This window comes from Vicia villosa, unplaced genomic scaffold (assembly GCF_029867415.1).
Source record: "Vicia villosa cultivar HV-30 ecotype Madison, WI unplaced genomic scaffold, Vvil1.0 ctg.000494F_1_1, whole genome shotgun sequence".
In the NCBI taxonomy this organism is placed as follows: Eukaryota; Viridiplantae; Streptophyta; class Magnoliopsida; order Fabales; family Fabaceae; genus Vicia; species Vicia villosa.
This window is the reverse complement of record NW_026705239.1, coordinates 460,504-486,420: the sequence shown is the minus strand read 5'-3', so window position 1 is coordinate 486,420 and position 25,917 is coordinate 460,504. Positions and strand designations below refer to the sequence as shown.

The 25,917-nt window shown below is 32.1% G+C and overlaps 2 protein-coding genes across 2 annotated transcripts; both read right to left on the bottom strand.

Annotated features, from left to right (window-relative positions):
• Positions 1-6,693: 6,693 nt before the first annotated feature.
• LOC131628993 (abscisic acid 8'-hydroxylase 1-like) lies at positions 6,694-10,589 on the bottom strand. Its single transcript, XM_058899795.1, has 9 exons — positions 10,108-10,589; positions 9,216-9,540; positions 8,699-8,848; positions 8,248-8,499; positions 8,060-8,146; positions 7,888-7,966; positions 7,642-7,748; positions 7,434-7,552; positions 6,694-7,352 (listed from the first exon to the last, which is right to left on the bottom strand). Exons 1-9 carry the CDS (start codon positions 10,350-10,352, stop codon positions 7,238-7,240), a joined length of 1,479 nt encoding a protein of 492 aa, XP_058755778.1. The 5' UTR covers positions 10,353-10,589; the 3' UTR covers positions 6,694-7,237.
• A 13,047-nt stretch (positions 10,590-23,636) lies between these two features.
• LOC131629019 (protein HYPER-SENSITIVITY-RELATED 4-like) lies at positions 23,637-25,710 on the bottom strand. Its single transcript, XM_058899818.1, has 2 exons — positions 24,505-25,710; positions 23,637-24,368 (listed from the first exon to the last, which is right to left on the bottom strand). Exons 1-2 carry the CDS (start codon positions 25,531-25,533, stop codon positions 23,919-23,921), a joined length of 1,479 nt encoding a protein of 492 aa, XP_058755801.1. The 5' UTR covers positions 25,534-25,710; the 3' UTR covers positions 23,637-23,918.
• Positions 25,711-25,917: the final 207 nt, after the last annotated feature.

Sequence of the window (25,917 nt, the reverse complement as noted above, 5' to 3'; positions counted from 1 at the left end):
ATACTTTCCATCAAAAGTGTCGGGGCTATAGCAACATTCCTTTAATAGATATTGTATTTACACAGTTGAGTAGTTTAAAATGATTAACATGTATTTTACAACGAGGTTGTGCCAATTTATATACAAGAGACAATCTCTCAAGAAAGAAAAAATAAAATATAAGGAGATTATATCAATGCTAATAAATAGAAAATATTCAACACTCCCCCTCAAGATGGAGCATATGTATCATATGCATCCAACTTGTTACATATATATAATCAACTTGAGGTCTCTGTAGAGATTTGGTGAAAATATCAGCTAACTGATCATTTGAACTCACTGAAGAGGTTTTAATGATGCCAGAAAAGGTCTTCTCTCTGATGATGACAATCAACTTTTGTGTGTTTAATCCTCTCATGAAAAGCCAGATTTGAAGAAAGATACAATGCTGACTGATTATCACACATACGTTCAATATGACCTAGTTCAAAAAATCTTAACTCTTGGAACAAGTGCTTCGTCCATAAAAATTCAGAAGTAGTATCAGCCATAGCACGATATTCTGCCTCTGTACTTGACCTTGCAACAAGTTGCTTTTTACTTCTCCATGAAATTACATTTTCTCCAATCAAAACACAGTAACCTGAAGTAGACTTTTTTGTCATTAATATCAACTGTCCAGTCTGCCTCTGAATATTCAATAATATTGGTACGACCTTTCTCCAATAAACACGACTTTCCCTAGGTGACCCTTTAATCTACCTCAAGATCCCAACTGCAACACCCCAATGATTATCACAAAGGTGATTTTAGAAATTGAGTCAACACTAATTGTATATGACTCCTCTTGATTTTGTTGAAGCTTCACATTAGGGTCCATATAAGTATTAGCTGGTTTACTATCTGTTGGAACATTATGCATATATTCCAATAAAGGGAGATGAATTGAAAAAGTTCATTAAGTGAAGTCCCACATTGTATATTAGTTGAAAAAACTTCTTAGTCCCACATTGCTTAGATTAGAAATCTTAGCTAGTTTATTTCATTATATAATGAAGTCACTTGTTTCATTCCAAAACACACCAAAAACTTAATTTGAGTTTTTCCTTCCTCACTCTCATAACTCTGCGTCTTTCGAATTGTCGAAGCGCCAACTTCTCCCTCTTTCTTTCTACTCGTTGAATTTTCCGAGTACCTTCTTGAATTCTCTTTAGAGAATAATGTTAATTTCTCCTCGTTTGAGTTGAGAAATTATAAGTATAATTTTTTCTTGGATTCTCTTTAGAGAATTATTGAAATTTCTCTTGGTTTGAGAAATTACTACGACTGGTCTTTATACCAGATACTAAGATGGTATTCATACCACATTTGAATGGTCCTAGTACCATTTGAGGGTGTATTTCTAGACCGATTATCTACCGTGCAAGTAGTAATCGTATAGTATAGAACTGGGCTGTTTTATCCTGGTGGCGTCGTGGTTATTAAGAGCTGCTTTGCATAATTTTGGCAGTACCGCGAAACGTCTTAAAGAAAGCGTACCGATCCGCGACTCGACCCGGTAATTTCTTTGGTGGCAAAGTTGTTAAAATCGTGATCCAACAATTTTAAGACGTTTCGAATTGCCATGGCTACTGAAGAAATTATTGGTACTTCTGCGGATACTTTCTTTGACAAACCGTTCATGTTCGAGAGTTGTCACTTCAAATGTTGGCTACAAATAATTTTCTTCTTAATGTTGAAAAAGATAGCTAACATTTTGACCGAGGAAATTTTGTTGCTCCCTTTGGGTCAACCGAACAAACTAACGGTAAGAAATCTGAGGATTAAAAAAAAGGAACACGTAATAGTGTTGAAGTTGAATCTGTTGCACAGATTAAAGCGAATAATTTACAGCTCAGAAAAGAAATCACCTTATAGAAAGAATGATTATAACATTCTGAATGAAATCGCAAATGATCTGTATGACTATTATAGTAATTGCGATACTTCAAAATATGTTTAAGAGAATCTGAAAATAAGTATGACATTGAAGAAGCTAGAGAACAGAAGAATGATTTTAGCAGCTACGTGAAGTATCGAATGATAGATGAAAGGTTCGTGGAAATCCAAAGTCACAAATTTCGAAAGATTGCGCATGAGATCATCACTAAAGGTATGTACTTATATATACAATTCGAATTTCTTTTATTATTGACAAACTGCCCCTAGTTTGAAAGTTTTTATGAATTATGCCTTGTTAGAAAATAAAATAATTTTTATTTAGAGACTGATTATTCTCATTAAAGAAGAATATCAGAGACATGATTAAATAGAAAAGTCTTGGTTGTTTTAAACAACAAAAATAAATTCGGTGTGGTTCTAAAGCCATATGGCAAATCATTATAGAATTAGAACTGCAATATTGTGAACCGAATTAAGAATGGGAACCCTTCTATGGCCCCAATTGCTCCAACTAGACAACAACCACCACCTCAGAGAAATGACGTTGTTTTCCTTTTGTTTCAACTGTGGAAAACAAAGTCATATGGCTAAGAGATGTAGCATGTAATGCTTGAACTTGGTGTAGCCCGTATTGCACGAGTTAACCTGGCTAATAGAAAATTTATTCATATGATCATTGAAATCAACATGGTTGATAGATCTGATTATTGGTGGATAAACACGGGCGTCTCTCGTCATGTTTGTTATGATCGTGTTATGTTTAAAACATACACGAATACTAAAGATAAGAAAGTGTTGTTGGGAGATATCCACACCACTAATGTTGTTGATATTGGAGAAGTGGAACAAGGTCCACCTATGAAAAGACTTCAATTTTGAAGGATGTCGTGTATGCTCCTAAGATTAAAAAGAATCATGTTTATGTTTTTTTCCTTCTTCTAAATAAGGCAAGATTTAGTCAGTTTATTGGGGTAGTTTTGTACACCATCATCAGAAAGAATGATATTTTTGAATGAAATTGATAAGTTTTTAAAATTTGTAAAGAATTTTAAAATAATTCAGTAAGAATTTGTAGTGATAGGTAATATGTATGATTCTAGTTTATTTAATAATTTTTATAAACAACATGGAATTGTACATGAAACGACTGCTCCATATTCTCCTAAAGTGAATGGTAAAGTAGAAAGAAAGAATATAACTCTTACTGAACTTGTTGTTGCAATTATGATGAATTCTGGTGCTGCACCTCACTAGTAGGGGGAAATTTTATTGACTGTTTGTTATGTCCTGAATAGAGTTCCCAAGTTAAAGAGTAATATCTCACCTTATGAGATATTAAAGAAAAGACAACCAAATTTGTATTATTTCAGAACTTGGGGATGTTTGGCTTATGTCAGAAATCCGGATCCGAAATGAGTTAAACTCGCTAGTAGAGCATATGAATATGTATTCATTAGATATGCAGCAAACAGTAAGGCATATAGGTTTTATGACCTAAATGCAAAAGCGATCATAGAATCAAATGATGTTGATTTCTATGAATACGAATTTCCCTTCAAATTGAGAAATAGTGGGGGCACTCAATCGAGTCACATTCTTGTGATAAGAAGCACAGAAAGCAACAAAAATGTAGAAATAGAACTTCGACGAAGTAAAAGAGTAAGTGTCTCTAAAGATTATGGGCCTGACTATGCGGCCTATTATGTAGAAGAAGATCCAATAAATCTTCAAGAAGCTTTGTCATCTCTGGATGCAGACTTATGACAAGAAGCTATTAATGATGAGATAGATTCTCTAGAATCTAACAAGACTTGTCACTTAGTAGACTTGGTTCCTGGTTGCAAACCAATCGGTTGTAAATGGGTTTTGAAAAAGAAACTAAAATATGATGGAACTATTGATAAATACAAGGCTTGTTGTAGCCATGGATTTTAGACAACGAGAAAATGTAGATTTCTTCGATACCTTCTCTCCTGTCACTAGAATAACATCCATTAGGGTACTTATTTCAATTGCTGCTATTTATAATTTAATAGTACACCAAATGGATGTTAAAACTACTTTTTTAAACGGTGACTTAGAAGAAGAAATCTATATGGAACAACCAGAAGGGTTTGTGATCCATGAACAAGAAAAACAAGGTTTGTAAGTTAGACAAATCTTTGTATGGATTAAAGCAATCTCCTAAACAATGGCATGAAAAGTTTGATAACTTAATGATATCGAATGGGTATAAAGTGAATGAAAGTGACAAATGCGTTTATTACAAACTTGAGAATCGCATTTACACTATCATATGTCTATATGTAGACTATTTACTCATATTTGGATCAAACATTCAGACCATTAATGATGTGAAATCATTGTTGAGTAACAACTTTGATATGAAAGATCACGAGATTCTTGGTATAAAGATCACGAGACCCGTGCAAGAAATTTCTTAGGATCAATCACACTATGTGTAGAAGATCTTAAAGAAATATAAATACTTTGATTGTAAACCTGCATGCACACCTTATAAACCAAGTGTTAAACTGTTTAAGAACACTGGTGAAAGTGTGAGACAAACTGAATATGCGAGCATCATTGGCAGCCTTAGATATGCCACTGATTGTATTAGACCCGACATTGTATATGTCGTAAGATTGTTATGCATATTTACGAGTAGACCGAGTAACAAGCACTGACAAGCTATTGAGCAAGTCATGAGGTACCTTAAAAGGACAGTATATCTCGGTCTACATTATCAGAAATTTCCTGTTGTACTTGAAGGATACAGTGATGCAGATTGGAATACCTTGTCAGGTGATTCCGAAGCTACTAGTGGCTATGTATTCAACATAGTTGGAGGAGCTGTATCTTGGAAATCAAATAAGCATACTATCCTGGCTCAGTCCACGATGGAGTCTGAAATGATCGCATTAGCAAATGCTAGTGAAGAAGCAAGTTGGTTAAGATGCTTGCTAGCTGAGATTCCCTTATGGGAAAAACCTATGTCAGTTGTGTTGATCCACTGCGATAGTACCGCGGCTATTGCAAAAATTGAGAACCGTTATTATAATGGTAAAAGACGTCAAATAAGAAGAAAGCACAATGCCTTTAGAGATTGTATCTCTAAAGGAGCTGTAAGAATGGATCATGTACGCACTGATGAAAACTTAGCAGATCCTTTGACGAAAGGATTAGCTAGAGAGAAAGTCCATAATACATCTAAAAAAAGATGGGACTAATGCCTATACAGAAATGAGTTGCTCATGATGGTAACCCGACCTAAATGACTGGAGATCCCAAGAAATAGGTTCAATGGGTAATAACAAGTTGTGAGTAATATGAGCTGATCATGCTAGAGTAAATAAAAGAAGCATGAATCCTGAAGTAATAAGAGGATGAGATAATAGAAACTCTTAATGAGATCTATACTTTGTATGAGGGAGTACCTAGGCTACAGGAGTACTCTTGATAGACTCACCTATGTGATTGTGGAACTGAGGCCGGTTCCTATGGAATTTCGAGGCAGAATTCCTAGAGCCTTCACTAAACCGGGATACACGTGCAGGGCCATTAAAGCACGGGCTATTAGAATACACCTTAAGAAAAGGTTGTGTGCGAGTTTGATGTCCGAGATAGAGTTCAAGACAATTGTGTCACTCTTGTTGAATCGGAATCCTACTTGCTACGCAAAGGTTCAAGTCGTAGACACCTCTGCTTATGCACAATCTTAGAAACGTTTGACGTTATTTCTGAAACACTGTTTTAAATTCAAGTGGGGGATTGTTGGAACATTATGCATATATTCCAATAAAGGGAGATGAATTGAAAAAGTTCATTAAGTGAAGTCCCACATTGTATATTAGTTGAAAAAACTTCTTAGTCCCACATTGCTTAGATTAGAAATCTTAGCTAGTTTATTTCATTATATAATGAAGTCACTTGTTTCATTCCAAAACACACCAAAAACTTAATTTGAGTTTTTCCTTCCTCACTCTCATAACTCTGCGTCTTTCGAATTGTCGAAGCGCCAACTTCTCCCTCTTTCTTTCTACTCGTTGAATTTTCCGAGTACCTTCTTGAATTCTCTTTAGAGAATAATGTTAATTTCTCCTCGTTTGAGTTGAGAAATTATAAGTATAATTTTTTCTTAGATTCTCTTTAGAGAATTATTGAAATTTCTCTTGGTTTGAGAAATTACTACGACTGGTCTTTATACCAGATACTAAGATGGTATTCATACCATATTTGAATGGTCCTAGTACCATTTGAGGGTGTATTTCTAGACCGATTATCTACCGTGCAAGTAGTAATCGTATAGTATAGAACTGGGCTGTTTTATCCTGGTGGCGTCGTGGTTATTAAGAGCTGCTTTGCATAATTTTGGCAGTACCGCGAAACGTCTTAAAGAAAGCGTACCGATCCGCGACTCGACCCGGTAATTTCTTTGGTGGCAAAGTTGTTAAAATCGTGATCCAACACTATCAAACATCCCAAGATATCTAAAAATATATTTTCTTAGAGATTGCTATGCTTACTTGTGACTAAGCTACTTCAATTCCAAGAAAATAATGCAATCGACCTAAATCTTTGATATGAAACTGGTTGAGTGAATGTTGCTTGTCATCTACATACACCACAAAGATAAATGACTTTGTTCAAAGATGAACATTTAAAGAAATACATAATGATCAGCTTCATGGTGAATCAAGCCAAACTGCTCTTCTTCCTACTTTTAGTTCAGTTCTGTTTTATTCTTCTCTGTTTAAGTTTTATTATTCTATACTAGATTCTTTAACTATTAAGTATGATGATCTCTTTAATTTTGTGTATAAAGTAAACATAAATACTCAAAATTTGGTTTTTAATCATTATAGCGGCTATCCCACTATCGTCTATGTCACTATAACATTTTAGGAGGTTTGTGCTACGCAATGCCATCCGAGATTATCAACATTTCAAACAGAACAAAACACCGGAAATGTGGTTCTCTTCTCACATGAACTGTTCTAACAAGCTGCTGGTTATTCTTTGTGTTGATTTACCCCTAAGTTATAACAGGTCTCATGATCCTCCACCACCAGATTAAGTTGCAACTTAAGTTATTTCTTAATTTATATTTATGTATAGTATACAGACTAAATAGATTAAGAATATCAATTCTTGAAAGTGGTGGAGAAATTTGATTATGCATTAATAATTATTTAGCAGATTTATCTCCTGTTATGCTGTTTGCCTCAAATCTATATATGCAGCTGTCTTGGGCTTTTTCACGTGTGAACTAGCTAAGTGAACTAGCTATCTGGTAAATCTCCATGACACCCGTCTATGCCTCTGGCATGCTCTTGCTTATGGACTTCAACGTTATTGGACAGCCACTCCTTAGTCTAGGTATGTGTGCCTTCTTTTCTAAGCAAGTATCTAAATCATCAAGGGTCCACCTACACAGCAGTATCTTTTAATTCCCATTCATTTGTTCATGAAAAAAGGATAAGATTTTTGGCATGGCAGAAAAAACTCACGTGTAACAACTAGTTAGCCTGTGTAAAAAGACCAACATTGTCACTTTTGCCATATTCATCCCAAGACAAGTCCTAGGCCCTGATCCAAAAGGTATAAAACTGTAGGGCTTTTGCATTTCCTGCAGATATAATTAGTGAAAAATAATTTCTGTGGCAGAAAACAGTCGTGAAAAAGAAAAAATAAAAAGAGGGAGAGAGAGCTAGCTACATCAAATCTTTGTGGGTTAAATTTCAATGGATCCTTGAATAGATCTGAGTCGTAATGTATACAAGTTGCATCGATGTTAACGTGCCAGCCTTTCTTTATTTCATGCCCTGTTGTTGACATTTGTATAGTTAATAACACAACCATGAACAAAAGAGAGACAGATAATAGAAGCCCTCAAATAGTTGAAGCTAAATCTAATAAAAAACTTGTTTCTATTAATATCTTTAAAGGAGTTGAGTAGCTTACCTTCAATAGTACAGTCGCTCAGTGCAACACGAGGAAACCATAATAGGACATTAGACATTCTTAGTGTTTCCTTAACTACCTGGATAGAACACCGAAAAATTCTAGACATTTTATTAATTCTGTTAATCGTTTTTATTGGTTATGTAACGTTTCTTTAATTCTAAATTCCAACCTTCAAACCGTAACGCATGTTGTTGATATCGTCATGATTAAGGGAGGCTCCTTCTGGCTTCATTTTGGTTAAAGACAACTGTTCCTCCTGCAAGTCAAGATTAACATTATGATAATAAATTTAGATCTATCGGGTCCATGATTTTACTAACATAATTATAATAGAGCCATGCATCATCATCATCTCACCCTGAGTATGTCCTGTGCATCACTGTTGTCATGTAGGAATTTTACACTCCACATCATTGCCGCTGCTGTTGTAGTCTGTCCTGCAATTATCAATGTCAAAAGATTATCCATAATTTCCGAGTCATCAAGCTTTTCACTGTCAGGAAATGATTCTCTCTGCAACATGGACTGCAGGAAGTCCCCTGGAGATTCTTCTCCCGTCCTACGTCTAGCAATGATCTCTCTGAAGGTTTCCATGAGCCTTTTACGACCCTGCTTAAGCTATAGTATTTAGTTCAACCGTATAAAACTTTAGGGAAGAAAAAGTAAAAACTAGATGTTTGTTTTTCCCTTAAATTACTCAGTACTCATAGAAAGCGAATAACTGACTCTATCACTCAAATTTGATCCTAGTAGGCCATTCTATAATTTACCAGAACTAATAAATCACAAATGTGTAAACATCACTAACCATGATGCCTTTATAGTATCTTGTGCCTGGAATCATGACTGGAAAGGACAACATAGCATCAGAGACAGCAGTGCAGTCATTCTCGATCTGTCGTAGTAATGAATCTTCCGTGATGCTCATCAGCATATCGCACATTGCATCAAATGTCATCTATATATGTCAAACATTTCATAGGAGTTAGGAGTCACACTCACACCATATCACAGTATAACTTCAACTTGAAATTCATATTTAAACAGTCATAGTCGAAGTCACAGTCTTTGATTATTGCAAAAAACTGCAGTCAATTACGGCTCATGTAACCGCAGTTGGGGTTGCGATATGAAAATGAAGACATAAAAACCTAATTACTATTATGCTGTCGGAGTTTTATTTCTATAAATGTAGATTGATTTACCTTCTAAATGTTACAGTTATAGATTAATTGAGTTACCATCTAAATACTGTTACAGTTGAGTGCTTTCAGAAAATATCAATATATTATTTGTGTACAAAAGGAAAGTAAATTTGATTTTACCTTCATTGAGAAATCCAACACCTTAAAACTTTTCCCCTTTCCTTCTAGATTTTGCAGCCTTCCACACAACATTTTGTCAAACTTTGTGATAAATGCAGATAAGGAAGTCATGGAGAATGGTTCAGATAGAAGACGCCTTATTCTTTTGTGGTTCTCAACTGGTACACACAACAAGCTTTTCTTTCCTACAGCATCTGCCATTGATTTTACATAGCCCTTGTTGAATAGATCAAAGTCATTAGCAAATATGGTCCTCGCACCTTCAGGATCAGGAATAAATACATGAATCTTGCCAAATAGCCTTGTCTTGAACCATCTCCCGTGCCTAATTACATCAAACCAACAAATCACCCGTGTTCCATCGGCAAGTATTTCAAATTATTATTTATCAGAATTCGTACAACTTTATAATAAATATGATTGTCTTCTGAAAAATACTTTGGTCTAATATTCAACTTTGGATATTTAGGATTAGAACTCAATAATCAAGGTTATTGTTTAGTTGCATATTTAAACCAAAACACTGATCACCTTTTGGTCTTAACACTCTGGAAACTATGTTTGGTATCAAACGATTTGGATTTGGCATGGCGAAGGGAGGTAGTCCAAATGGTAGGGGAGTTCACTCCCTTAACAGGGTGTGATCTAGTATTTTGGTTTTAGACGAAAACACGCATATTAATAATCATTTTCTAATTGATTCCATTATGTGCTAGTATAAAAATCTCCACAGTTGACTTGCACATATGTAGTATACTATTTTGTTAAAATTGGAAGTGAATAGAACCATGAAAACATAGTTTAGCCTTAGACAATACAACAATAATCAGCCACTATATGCTTGAGAGGATTCCTGAATTCGTACATATCAAGATTGAAATAAATCACTTACCACAATCGTCTAAGTCTGACAAAATCATAGCAACCTCTTGTACTATTATTGGCTGAAAGAAAAGAAAAAGTTTCACCAATTAGAGGTAATCCAAGCCGGCCAGGGATGTCTTCTCTCTTGCTTGTAGCTTTTTTCCAAGCTCTTGAAGCTAAATATGTTAATCCTATAGTGAGAAATAAGACCATGATTATGTCATAATAGTTTTGCACTACCATTACTAGTTTTTCCCTTGATAGATCCCACATCTCTTGTTTTGTTGTTGCCCTTTCTCTAAACAATGGCTATGAAGAAAAGCCAAGTAAGCAACAAGGTCTTGAGTATGGTTCAGCTAGATAGCACTTATAATAATGTTATATATAGAAGTTGAGATGCTTTGATTTATAAAATATTGGAATGAAGAGCATCTTTGGAAAGATTGCTAGTATCAAAGCTTAAAGATTCCTATAACTAGAAGACAGTATTAATCTAAAAATTGTCATTTAAGAAAGCGATTTTTAATTATTCAAAAGATCCTCACATATTGATCATTAAAGCGGGTAAATATTTGGATTCAATAATTCTTCATTAAAAAATAGTGGACTAAACTTGTGTTGTGATACAAGAGACTTGGATGTTGATTGAAATGCATCCCACTATTCAACAGTTGTTTGAAAGCTACATTACTTGAAATAATACAAGTTGAGCGTGGCATTATAGTTAATGGTTGTGATTTGAACATTAAAATAGAAATATAGTTGTTAAAATCAAGTTTTATCTTTGTATAAATTGCTCAATTTTACGATTTTGGGTAAGAATTTCAAGTTAAATCATTAGTAAAATGGAAGTGAAATTTCGAATTTGGATAAAATCAACTTCACCTCTCTAAAATTGAATAGCATCACATAAATTTACTCAATTTTACCCAAATTTTCTCCATTCTGAAGATAATTATTATTGTTGTGTTAATATTTTGATAATATGGTGGAATAATTTATGTAATTTGATATAAATTTTTAAATTATTGTTGTATTTATAGTATTGTATATATATATATATATATATATATATATATATATATATATATATATATATATATATATATATATATATATATACCCTTTTGAAATACAATAAGGTGAGAGTCTACCCACGTGTTTGATAGCAAGAGACTCTGTAGGTTAGAGTTTGATAAAATTAGTGAATGATTCTCTAAGCCATGAGGTTGGAGTATTTATTGAGGGTTTCTTGGGGCAGACAAGCAGGAGAGATAGTTTTTCCTAGCTTCTCGACGAATACGTGGAAATAGAGGAAAACCGATTCTTTTTCAAATCATTTGAGGGATGGTTTTTCCTTTCAGTGACATGATTTAAACCGTTATCTTTTGAACGCTTCAAAATCCACGTATGATAAAATAGATGGAACATGGACTAATGTGCTTATGCCTACTAATGATTAACCAAACAGTTTTTAGTGATACTTAAATGGCTGTTGAAAAAAGTGATATTTAAATGGCACACGATTGGTCAGAGTGGAATAGTGTTTTACCTTAGATTCTAAATTCTAAAATAGGCAACAATATTATGATGTGACTCACTGAGCTTGTTTAACAATTTTCTTGAAATTTTACACAAAAATGGAAATTTGAATTTTCTCCCTTAAAGAGAGAATAGATTGAATTGAAATATGATGGAATGTCACTTAATCCTCAAGAATAGTAGCATAAAATGGTTGGATATTATGGACGTGTGAAAATGACAACTAGGGTGGTAAGGGTCATAACATAACCCATTACTATGCACTTGCAATGCTCCAAAATCACCGTTAAAGCAAGAACTCTCTTTTTTTGTTGAATAATTGTCAACTTTAATAATTTGATCTTTGTGGCGTGCTCCGAGTTTGTAGGATATGGAGGAGTTTTCACCAGTTCCACAAACGTCGTACCCACTGTCCCAATCCACCTTTTTATTCAAAAGTGGTAATTATAAGGATAACGATGATTGCATGATTAGTTATATTGATTTAATAATACAACAAGTTTTATTTATTAAAATATCTTAATTAATTGTAGTCAAGAAATAATTAAATGGTACATACAACAAATAAGAGCATATTATTAAAGAATAGTAGTTAATACTTTATTAATATCATAAGATAATAGTTAATTTGAGATAGAGCAATATCAAAGGAGATAGATATTTATAATGAGATGAATTATGAATGGAGTATTTTATTAGGGTTTTATTCAACCAAACACTAATTTTTTGTGTGGGCGGATTTATCACTTTATTGGCCAATAATTTTGGGAGGTCGACATGGCTCAACTTTATTTTTTTTGTTATTCATCACTTCTAAAATCACTTTAGTTTACTAGATTTGCAAGAAAAGAAATTTATTTTTCAGTCAATGATTAAGTAACTCTTTTAAAGAGGGCTAACATACTCTATTTCATAATAATGGTCTTATTTATAAAAAAAAAAAGAAAAAAGAAGAGAATTGTCATGTTTGATAAAATATTATTTAAAAAAAAAAGACTATTTAATTAATATTATAGGTATTATTTTCAAATTATTGCTTTTGGTTTTATATCTATAATAATGAGAATCACCAATAGTTAATTTGGTAAAATATTCATTTTTTTATTTATTTATAATTTTATTTTAATTTTGGTAAAATTATTTATCACAATTTTGTAAGACGGAAAGAGTGCATAAGAGTGTGGTATATTATGTGGATTCTACAATAATTTTACAAAACCCTTAAAGTCGAAGTTTTTTTTTTTTTTTTTTTTACTTAGGAGTAGAATTTTAGACCAATAAAATTCTTATAGCGAGTGTCAACTGAACTATCTCATCCCGTTTAAATGGAAGAGTCTCACTAGAAGGAGAGGTTGAATTGTAGCTCATTTTAAATTTTAAATATGCATTTATCATCTCATGGGTATATTTGAATAAAACATATTGTTAGATTGAAAAATAGTAATTTAAGCTAAAGTGCTTTCAGCTTTGTGTGATCTGCGTAAACTTAAATGTAAAACATAAAGTAAGTAAAAATATGATAATATTAGTTTATATTTATATTTAGAGCTTGATTTTATTGTTAATCTAGTATTTTGAGTATGATTTTATTTTCAATTTTACTATTATTTATATTATTTTACTTTGTTTCAGTAATGCAAAGGAGAAGAAATATTACATTGTTCAAGTTCATGTGTTGAAGACTCAGCGTCGAAAGCTGTTGGAAGAATTCCTAGAAACTGCAATAGCTGTAGAAAACAAGACAAGTTGACAGGGAGGACTACTGCCCACCCGTAGCCATTTCTACGTCCATAATCCTTCCAGCTAGCTACTGCAAAATCGTCAATTATGTTTTATTTAATGTTCAAGCTCGTTTATAATGAAAGATCACTTATCGCTGATTTTTGAGTTATAAATAGGGGAGATTTATTCACTAAAAACGTTGAAATGCATTTAGATTTTTATCGAGTAACTCCTTGTAACACTTTTGCTAGTTTTCATACAAAGTATGTTTTTCTCTTTTATCCTTCTTCTACTACTTCCTTTATTTATTTTTATATCTTTTACTATACTTTTCATATCTACTGTGATGATGTGTGAGTAGATTTCTAATCATCTGTTATGAGTTTACTTTTATTCCGATCTTGTTAAAGTCATAAATGTTTCTATAAAAATAGATATTAAATTAGATATCAACCGTTAAAGGTTGATATGTTAAAGTCATAACAAGTCTGTATGGAACAATGTTTTTACTAGTCGATATAAATCGTGTACTTACGACCTATCAAGTTTTCGGCACCATTGCCAAAGACTTTGTTCTAACTACGATTTATTTTTTTCATCGATTCCACCAAAAAATTATTTTATTCCCTCGTTACGAGCTTGAAAGATGGATAATTGTTCATACTTTTAAATCAGGCTTTTATACACCACGAGGATGATAGTAGATGTCGCTGCAGGAGAAACTCTAATGATAAAAAATATAGAGGCTACATATGCTATCATCGAAGATATGTCGCAAAACCACTACCAATGAGAAAGTGACCTAAAGTCTAATGAGCGTCCTCCATCACAATAGGGGTTTGGTTTGAAATTGTTGTTTTAGGTCATATTGCTTCTAAATAGGGATGTCAATGGGGCGGGGCGGGGACGGGGGATACATTCTCATCACAATCCCCGCCCTCGACTTTATTCCCCATCCCCGCTTCGGGTCCCGCTACGGGGGAATTTTCTCCCCCATCCCCGTCCCCGCGGGTCCCCACGGATCCCCAAGGTTCATGGGGAGATCCATAAACATGATTTAATTATTTATTATTTTAAATCAAATTAATAGTAAAAGCTTTAAAAACTAACCACAAAAAATTTAAAAATTATTCCTTTATGATAAATATATTGCTTTAACAATATTTAATCTATAATATTGAGTGTCATGACCACAAAAATTTCAAACTAAAAAAATATTGAAATAATATTTTAGATCCCACTCTTTTACTAACAATACATATATATTTTAAATTTGTGTATAAGATTAATTATATGAAATGAAAAATAAACTTACATAATAATTTAAAATTATACATAAATTAAGGACATTATGCTATTTTAGGTGGGGCGGAGACTCCACGGGGCGGGGGATATTTACACTACCCCCGTCCCCGAAGTGCCTTCGGGGAGACTTTGTTCCCCATCCCTGTGGGGAGAAAATTCCCCGTCTTTGGGGCCCCAAATGGGGAATCTCCACGGGGATCCCCTCTAACGGAGGCAAGTTGACATCCCTACTTCTAAAGTTGATGCTTTATTCAAAATTTTGATAAATTGAATGCTAGTGTTGTCACCCCCACTTTTCCACCTTTGAGATTTGTGGGATTATTGATCATGCTAGGTTTGAGTGTAAAATGATTTCAAATGGAGAGTCTAGTTTGTAGAACAATAATTACCCTAACAATTTTGAGAGAGGGAATCCATATTCTAATACGTATAATCCATTATGTAGAAACCACCAAAAAATTTCTTACAAGAACACCTCTACCCCAACAAGCAGTTGAACCTTTAGGTTTTCAAGGACAAAAGGGTGATTTCACTCCCAAAATGTCCAATCTTGAATATCTAATTGAAAATTTTGTGATCACTCAAACAAAAAATGATGAGTTTAAAAATCAGAACCTGCACACAAATGAAATTATTAGGCATATAACATCTAAGGTAGATTTCATGGTCACCCATAATAAAATGTTGAAGACTCAAATCTCCCAAGTAGCACGCAAAGTTGTTTCATCCTCTAAACCTCCCAGGACAATTCAAGGATAACCCGAACAAAATCTAAAAGGGAATTTAAATGTTGCCCCCAAAGAAATGGGAAATAACTTGATGACCATAAAGAGAAAGACAGGAGTGACAATAAGGAGAATGAAAAGGTTCAACCAACAAATGAGGCTGTATAGGAGGAAAAAGAAAAACCTTATATCCCTCCACCACCATACAAACCACCTATCTAATTCCCACAAATGTTTTCAAAAGCTAAAATGAGAAGCAATTTAATAAGTTTGTGGAACTTTTGAAAAAGATATACATAATGTACTTGTCAAAAAGTACATGTGTGCATGTTATCCATGCAAGGACATAGTAGGTTTATAACAATTTGTGATGGTCAGGACTTGCCCACTGCGGCAAGAAGCCTTATATGGTGGTTCTACAGGACTTGATTACGTAAGTCGAAAGATTATATATCTCTGTTTGGTGCTAAGGTATATGTGTAACACCCTAATTTCTCTGCATATAATATAACTATTAAATCAAGGTATAACACTTAATCACATTAGAATGTCACACACATCACAAATGCACAGCCTGTCCTGTAACATATGAATTTAAAATTTAAAATATGCAACACCTGTCATCGCATGCTCACCTTCATTTATGGTATCATCGCAGCGGAATTTATCAAACAATATAATATGAAGCATGCATGCCATAACTCAATACTTTGTTAAATTTTCAAACAATTGTGGTAACCAACTTGACATAACAACAGAAGAAAAAACAAAACGTTGAGCATATAACATCCAACTTTGCAACATAATTAAGCAGAATGAAATAGCATTCGCCCTCACCCAGTGTTACAGAATTAGATAACGTAATCAAAAATACAAAATGAACTAAAAGAAGAATAGCCTTTCGCCATCCTCCAGCTTTAAGCAGCTACTCATTACCTGCTTATCTGTACTCCAAATAAAGGGGTGAGAATACATCAAATAATAAATGGTGCATAAACAATTAGGATAGATTCACATACTACTCAATCACGCATATGTTGTACATGCACCACAACCAGGGCCGACCCTAGGCCAAGGCAAGCAGGCCCATAGCCCAGGGCCTCACAAAAAATAGGGCCTCAAAATTATATTTTATGGGCTTTGAGAAATTAGTGCTAATATATTAAATATAATATATTTCTGAAAAATATAAAGCGTTCACCTTGTCGCAGCGGTAAGAATTGCCACTTAATCCTATAAATGAAGGATCCATAAGATGTGGGTTCGATACTTGGCTTTTGTTATTTTGACAATTGAAATATTTTAAAACTATACCAATTTAACTTATAGTTTGTGGGTTCGATAAGTAATATTTTGTTATTTTGACAATTGAAATATTTTAAAACTATACCAATTTAACTTATAGTTTGTGGGTTCGATAAGTAATATAGAACTTTTATAAAACACTTAATCTCATTTTAAAACTACAACAATTTACTTACAGTAATTTATTAAAATTATGTTTTAGAAATTTGTGATCCTAAAGCACATAAAATGTAATTTATTCTAAGTTTTTAATATTTTATTATTTTTTAGATTTTAAAATATCACTTAAATATAATTTTATTATACTAAAAAGATTAATTTTTAGATAGATCATTTTAAAAAACTATATGATTTTAGTTATATTATAATCTTTACTAATAAAGATTTAAATAATTAGATGTCAAAATTATTCTTTTAATTAATAAAAAAATAATTTAAATAACTTCTAATACTTTTTAAAAAATTCTCATAAAATCATGTTTAAGAAATCATGATTCGCTAAACAATTCATATATGTCTCCAAAAGAAATCCATACAGGGTTTAAATAACTACAACTCAATTATTTTACCATGCACTATCATGATATAGTACTACTCATTAGCTTTCCAATGTTTCTAATGACAATCTATTTGGACTTACGAATTAAAGGTTATGTCATTTTAGTTTTACTTAAAAAAAATGTCTTGCCAACCTACAATAATAGATTACCAATACGTGGTAGTCAATTACCGACCCTAAAACTAAAAAAAAAAAAAACTTAAATTTTAAGCTGGTAATCGGTTACCAATATGTGGTAATCAATTACCACAAAATCCATGACAAAAAAACTTAGTTTCTACAGTCTATATCCCTTTCAAACTCTATCCAAACACCCCGAACATGTTATTACAACTTATTTCAAAAGTCTTACATCTTATATCAATTTTCCGCTGCTATCACATCCTAAACCTATCAATTATCATATAACTCATCAATTTCAACGCGATTTTCATCAAAAAAACCATTGATACATGAGGGAACACAATCAACAATAGCAGCATAATAATTATCACATCAATTAATGACAAAACACAACTATAATTACTCATTCATCATATTCATCATTAGGCAACAAAGAAAACATAAATCATATTGGAGATTAAGAGAAACCTCTCTATCCTTTCATGATTCAGGCACCCTTAGATGAATAATCTCCCCCCTTACCTTGTAATTCCAGGAAAAACAAGCAATCTCCATGGTCTCCTCTCCCAAATCTCTAACTCTGCTCTTGTTCTTCTCTTTATCCTAATTCTTTCTCTCTTTTTGCCTCTTTGCCTCTTTTCACTTTTTCTACGTATCTGATAAAGTTAGTTAGTTTACTCTCTTCCCTTTTTGGTATCTCTAAAACCCTAATTGGTTATCCCCATTTTGCCCTTACCTATTAACACAATCACCATAATGCCCCTACTCCCTCATAATTCCATTTATTTTAATACTAGCGTCCAGACGGGCACTCACGTGCCCGTCTATCCGCTTTCTCAAAGCGCGCCCGAGAAAATATAAACAATATTTTTTATTTAAATTTAATTTTTAAAAAAAATATCATGTGGAAGTTAATAGTAAGGAGTTATGAGAAAGTTAATAATAGTAGTTTAAATAGAAGTTATTATGTAAATTTCACAATAAAATAAGAGTAAAAATGGTAAAAAAAAAAAAAAAAAGGCTACGCCAAAACAAAGTATTCCTTTTATATATGTTATTAGGGATGACAAGCAGATCCAAACCCGCGGGTCCCACCCGCACCCGAACCTGAGTCAACGGGTGAAAACCCGAGTTGATTGGGTTCGGGTTCAGGTGCCACCCGATATTTCGGGTGCGGGTTTGGGTTCGGGTTCGGGTGCCACCCGATATATATAATGGAAATTTATAGAAAAAATATATTTTAAGTATTTTGTTGTGGGTTTGGATTTGGGTGAAGAAACCCGAACCCAACGGGTGTGGGCGTGGGTGTTATTTTAGCACCCGAATAGCCTTTGGATTTGGGTTCGAGTGCCGATTTCGGGTGCGGATTTGGGTAGTGTGAAACCCGCACCCGACCCGATCCGACCCGTTGCCATCCGACCCGTTGCTATCCCTATATGTTATAGATATAGATTAAATATAATAATGTAATATTCCACCAATATCATTATTTCCTCTTATTTTTATTAAATATTACAACTAAAAAATTTTTACTATTAAAAATAACTCTAAATTATTCTATCCACTTCTAACTATCTCTCCATGCCTATAACTCAATAACACATACCCCACAACATCACAACAATTAATAAATCCTATAAATTCATAATAATTTAATTTAAAATCATAGGTAAATTGATTAAAATAGACTAATCGAAAATGGGGTGTTACAATAAAGTAATAATTATGATTTTATAGGTAAGGAAGGATATGTCCTTATATATATATAATATATATATATATATATATATATATATATATATATATATATATATATATATATATATATATATATATTATAAATATATAAAAAGTAAAGTACCTGGTAATTACATAATAAACATTCTGATTAAAAGTTAAAATTAATCTAATTATAAGGGTAAAATTGACTAATTACACATTGCTTGCTTTATATTGATTTGGTATTTAATACCGCTGATGTGGCATGTCCAGAATTTTTGTTGTATTTTATTTTTTTTTAATTGCATCATAACCAATTTATTAATTAAGTATGACATTGAATAATTTCATTAAACCTTATTCTAATTCCAACGTGTTTTTTCAAATGAATGGAATAAAGCATTGGAAAAATAAAAGAGACCTTTATCATTCCTCTTCTATTCATTCAAATCAGATGATTCCATTTATTTAAGCATCTTGCACCATCTTCTACTTCCAACGTGTTTTTTCAAATGAATGGAATAAAACATTGGAAAAATAAAAGAGACCTTTCTCATTCCTCTTACTTCAATTCATTCAAATCAGATGATTCCATTTATTTAAGCATCTTGAACCATCTTCTTTGAAAACATTTTCCTTCCTTCTGCAGACCATCATCAATACCTGCTTTTCTTCCCTTTTCGGTTCCTGCAAAGATTTTACAATCCATTCTGGTTTTTAATTCAAAAAAGTAACATTTTGTGTTATTATTCTTATAATGGATTCATTTACAATTGTGAAATTATTCTCAATTCTAAAATTGTTCCCAGATCTGAATTTACTTTATTTTTAATAATATTATTGTTTATGTTATAAACTCATCTCTTTTAAATTTATCAAAGCTATTTTCAAACGAAATCTACAATTCTAAAATTATTACCAATTTTAAAATTATTTCCAATTTCAAAATCGTTTCAAGTTTTGGTTTTTCATTTATGCTTGAGTTAGATTTAGTTTATCGATTTATTTTTGAGATTTGATTTTTTTTATGTGTATTTTTGTATTATGTGAAATTAATAATTATTAGAAGGGACTCTATTTATTTGTATTATATCTTGAAATTTCTGTGTAGGATTATCGAAAAAGAATTATGTTCAAAAGAATATACATGGTGATGGAGGATTTTATGAATCATAATAAAGACCAAAGTTTCGAGTGAGTCTATTATAATTATCCAATTTGATGTCATTGTAGGGTTAGTAACAGTTGATGATAATTATTCTTCAATTTTTCTTCTTCTTTCTATTTAGTAATGTAATTTCTAAGTTAAATTGGTCATATTCACTTTTAGGTCTATGTGGTCTCTGTGTGTAATTATGTGAATTCAACCGTTTACAATTTTGATACTTTAATTTTAATTAATATATTTTTGACATATATTAATTTTCTTATTTTTCGGGCTATCATTGTTTGAATGTGGAGAAAATGATACATAATTTATTTATTTATTTTCAATCTTTTTGGACCTAATTCTCATTGTATTATTGATTATAAAGTTTTATAAGTGTTAGGATTTTTGCTCACTAATTTATTTATTTATTTTTTTTGAATCTTTTTAGACCTAATTCTCATTGTATTATTGATTATAAAGTTTTATAAGTGTTAAGTATGATGACAATGAAATTATGACATAGATTCTGTTATTTATATGGTGTGGTGTATATCATTTAAGAAATATAATAGGATATTATGATACATTATATACTGTGTTGTTTTTATTGATTTAGGTTTGTTATATGGAAAAAAAAAACAACTACACTATATTCTATTAATTGTTACCGTTAAACAAAAACACACCCAATATCTTTTATTGCAGATATTGATATGTTTTCACTCCTGTAGTTACAAGATTTATTACTCCGCCACATTTTTTTACTCAACTCCTATACAAGAAAAAAGACGATTAATAATTATACTATTTTTGCAATAAACATTATATTTGTTGTTAATCTATTTTATAACACTGTAGGTTTCTATGGTACGGTAGGATATAGTGTGTATGACTCAGTTAATAGTCAAATACACTCACATTTTGTTCTTAATGATACTGTTTCAAAGTATGTATTCTAATTGCAAAAATATTTATTTTTTACGGTTTATGAATTTATTATTATATTGTTAAAATTATCAGGTCATTCCCAACTTCATTATCTTAAAAATTCATCTTAAAAAGAATTGATGTTTAGATTTTGTAGTCCTAGCCTTAATACATTAATTGTGCAGCATGCATTTTTAGCCTATCAATACATTTTTTTTTTTTTTTGCTTTTTAATTGTCCAAACATGCTCATGAAATTACCATGCATTGTTTAATGGACCGTCAATAAATTCTTAGTTTCCATTGCACTTACTCCACGCATGCATTGTGTGTTATAAGGATCAAATTAAAAAAAAAAAAAATTAAATTTATGGTAATACATTAATTATTATTAAAACTAATGAATTTATACTAATATTATGATTGTCATTTAATGCGATGGATTTATAATTGAAATACAAATTAAATGGGAAACAAAATTTATAAAATGGAGAAATTTGTATAAACGATTTATTCTAATTTAAGCTTTTTTTCTATGTTCAAAGCATTTTGATTCAAATTGTTGTTAAATGTTAAGTTTTTTAATTAATGAGTAAACTATATATATATATATATATATATATATATATATATATATATATATATATATATATATATATATATATATATATATATATATATATATATATATATATATATATATTAATGATTTTTTTAGAATATTAATATTGTTTTGTTTTACATATATTTTTTATTTTTGGTTAAATGTAAGATTTATCACTATTATGTAAATTAAAGGTTCATTTTATTTCGATGGTATTTTGTGTGTTTATACAGTATCATTGTGTTTATAAATGATGTGTTGTGTTACTTTGGTTTTTATTGTGCTCTTCCTAATCTTTCATCTATACAAGTATAATAATAAATAACAAATATTTATCTAACTTCCCCACTTGATTTATTTCGTAAGAACAAATAACATGATTGGAATTCTTTGTTTTGTATTAGTATTATTTGCATTATAAATATTCTATGAAATCAATCAAATCATTCTTTTTTTTCAATCTCCTCACCATTTTTTTTTCTTTCACAACAATAAAATCAAATAAATTAGGGTATTAAACTTTTTTTAATAGAAATTATTAAAAATTTAATTATTGTTATTTATTATAAATTAATTAAACATAAATTTTTGAAAACGTGATTGTAGGTTAAATATGTTTTGATAACGATAATTAATTTAAAAAGTTGGTTGATTGGAAATGTGAGTATTAGATTTTTTCAATGAAATATCAAATAATTTATAAATTTATAAATTTTATAGAGTTAAACTTCTATGGAGCGTAGACATTCATTAAGAATTGAAATTTGACGGGGAGCGTAGGATTTAAAACTGATATTTGACGGGAAGATGTTATAAATTTTTGGTTTGAAAAATTTACTACTCTGTAATATTTAGAAAGTAATGTTATTTGAATTGGAAATATGATTTTATTTGAATTTTTAGTTTTAAAATTAACTCATCTGGATTCAACTGAGTTTTACGGGTAGATGTAAACTATTTATGTGATATCAGATACAAGTTGTAGACTATTCATTTTAATGTCCATTTTTTAAATATTTTTCTGGGTGTTGTTTATATAGTTGAAGATATTTTTCTGGGTGTTGTTTATATAGTTGAAGTTAGAGAATCGGTTGTACAATTTATTGTAATTAGTACGAATCAATCTTTAAAAGTTGATACATATTATTAGAATATATTTGTAACTATGTCAATGTTAACCAATTAAATAATAAATTCTAACTTTATAAATGATGGTTTGATAGACATGAGATGTGAATCCAAACGGAACCCGTGCGATAGCACGGGTTTCTTACTAGTATATTTGAACTAAGGATTTAAGAAATTCCTAGAGATATTAACATCTTCTCCATGAGTAAGGAGACTATGGCACGACTCCTTCGTGTATGATTAATTAATGGAAGATAATGATGTTATACACATCATCTGCTTTGAGGACGAGCCTCACATCCTATGAGAATGTCGCCTTTGACGATACCTTATTGGACGGGAGACACTAAAGCCGTCCCTATTTATAACACTACACAGTTCCTTAAACACGAAGATTTGTAAAAGGCGGAGTGTTTTTAAGACTTCTTTTATTTGTGAGGTTCGTCCTTCAACTTGGGATGAGTCCCTCAACTCAAAGCGACCTTTCTAAAGTGAAGCAAATCCGTTGCTAGGGAAGAAGCTCTAATTTTTATACAAGTTTTTCTTAAATTACAAAAGTTTACATATAACAGGTTGATTCACAAAAATAATTCTATCAAACATATTTTCTTATTCTTAACTTCTAAAATAGTTTTAAAAAATTAAACTACTAAACACATTTTTTATTTTAAGAGTTTTTTAAAACTGATTTATAAAATAGACTTTAAAAACAAAACAATCAAAAGTATTTCAAAGAGCTGTATATGTTTAGGTTTCTGTCCTACGCATTTGAAAAATTGCTTCCAAATAGCATAACATTTTAGCTAGAACTAATTACAACTGACTAGAGTTCTACTTGAAAATTAATATGTACTGTAGTAGATAGTAGCTACTCTCGATCAACAATCTTTTTGATATCCATTGCGTTAAGCTTTCTCTTCAACTTGACAAGTGATAAAACAGAAAAAGTGAATCAAAATTCTAAAGAAAATTCAAAGTATAACAACTAATTTGCGAACTTTGTAAACTCGAATGACTAAATTGCTCCACATTTACAATTTCAATGTGGTACCAATGACACCATTTCCTTTACTACCATCACTGTCATCTTTCAGCTCCTCTTGTTTTCTCTTTTTAGCCTCAACTTCCTGACTTTCTTTCTTCTTTGTAAGAAAACCCAACAGATCTTCAAGAACAGTTCCAATTTCGGCGCCCTTAAGAAGCTGCTCTGCTATTTCAGCTGGAGTCACAAGCGTTTTCTCAATTTTCGCTTCAATCTCACGGAACCGAGGATTTTCTTTAATACCAAGGTAATTGAAAGCCAACTGTCTAAAACCATAGGGAGTACAATAGGACATGTGTATATGAACATCCATTCGACCCGGACGCAACAATGCCGAATCAAGCTTTTCCTTATGGTTTGTTGTGAACACTATAATCCTCTCATCTCCACAACTTGACCATAGCCCATCAATAAAATTCAGCAGCCCTGATAGTGTAACCTGTCCATTAAATTATTGAAACTTTTTAAAACACTTTCAACATCAACATAGACACCAGAAATTATAAAGCACAGACACTCCAAACACAACACAATATTTAAATAAAATGAATAAACCAAACGTAATCACAACTAACCTGTCGATCCCTACTTCTTCCAGAGCCAGTTAAAGATTGCGAATTACGATCCTGAAACTCGACGGTACAATCAATATCTTCGATAACAAGGATAGACCTATTCGGCATAGCGATCAACAACCTCCTAAGCTCATCATTACTATTCAATTCAGTAAGTTCCAAATCGTAAATATCGAAATGCAAGTAATTCGCCATAGCAGCAATCAAACTACTCTTCCCAGTTCCAGGGGGACCGTACAACAAGTAGCCTCTCTTCCAAGCTTTTCCAACTTTCTTATAGTATTCCTTTCTCCTAACAAACTTTTCCAAATCCCCCGTAACAAACTCCCGCAAATCACGGTCAAGTGCTAGCGTGTCAAAAGTCGACGGATGATCTAACGTGGTCCCCACCCAAGCATCGTTCAAATTCCCGTACAGATTCTGGTGATCAACGGTGAAGATTCTCAGCGCTTTCAGTTCTTGTTTCTTTGATCTTGCTTCTTCAAGAATGAACGGAATGTATTGATCAAGAACCAGGTTTTGGTGCTTTCTGTGGAATGTTAATTCCAGCGAACGGATTTCCGTTTTCGAAGCGGCGGATATATCGCGGTTGCGGTGAAGATTCTCGACGTGGCGGAAGAAAAGAGTCCAGTTGAGTTTAACGCCTTTGAAGTAATCGGTTACCGATTGATCGCGTTCCATTGTGAGACTGTAGGTTTGTTGGTGATCGAATTTGCTTACGCGGAGCTTTCTTGTTGACGGTGAAGCGATGGTGCCGAGATAGATTTCGGCGGCGGAGTAGATTTGGTTGTTGTCGAGGCCTTCGAATTCTTCGATTACCATTGTGAGATCGGGGGAGAGACGATAGTAAGCGTTTTTTATTTTTGTGTATATGTAATGACGGAGTTCCATTGGTAAAAACTCGTCGGTGACTGAACGGAGTATCATTGCGGAGGCGGCTGCGGCGGCGGCAAAGGTGGCGGCAGTTGAGATGATGGTTCTTGCGGTTGATAGGTTGGTCTCCGATGAGGAAGAAAAAAATGACGTCATGTTTTGCGGTGATTGATTTGAGATTTGGGTTTAGTTTGGGTTTTAGGGTAATGTGAAAATTTATAGTCGGTGTTGATTTTGAACTAATTTTTTTGGTTAATTGATTTTTATACGGAAAGAATTCGAGAGAGATCTGGATTACTAAAAATTAGTAGTAGGACTATTAACTTGCTCAACAAGTCAATACTCGCTCATTCTTCGACTGGAAAAGGAAAAAATCAAATAGACTGTAGTACTAATTAACTTGTTCAACAAGTCAATATTCACACATTCTTCAATTGGAAAAAATCAAATAGACTAGTAGTACTAATTAACTTGTCCAACAAGTTAATACTCACATATTCTTTGATTGGAAAAGAAAAATTATTGTAATTCAAAACAACA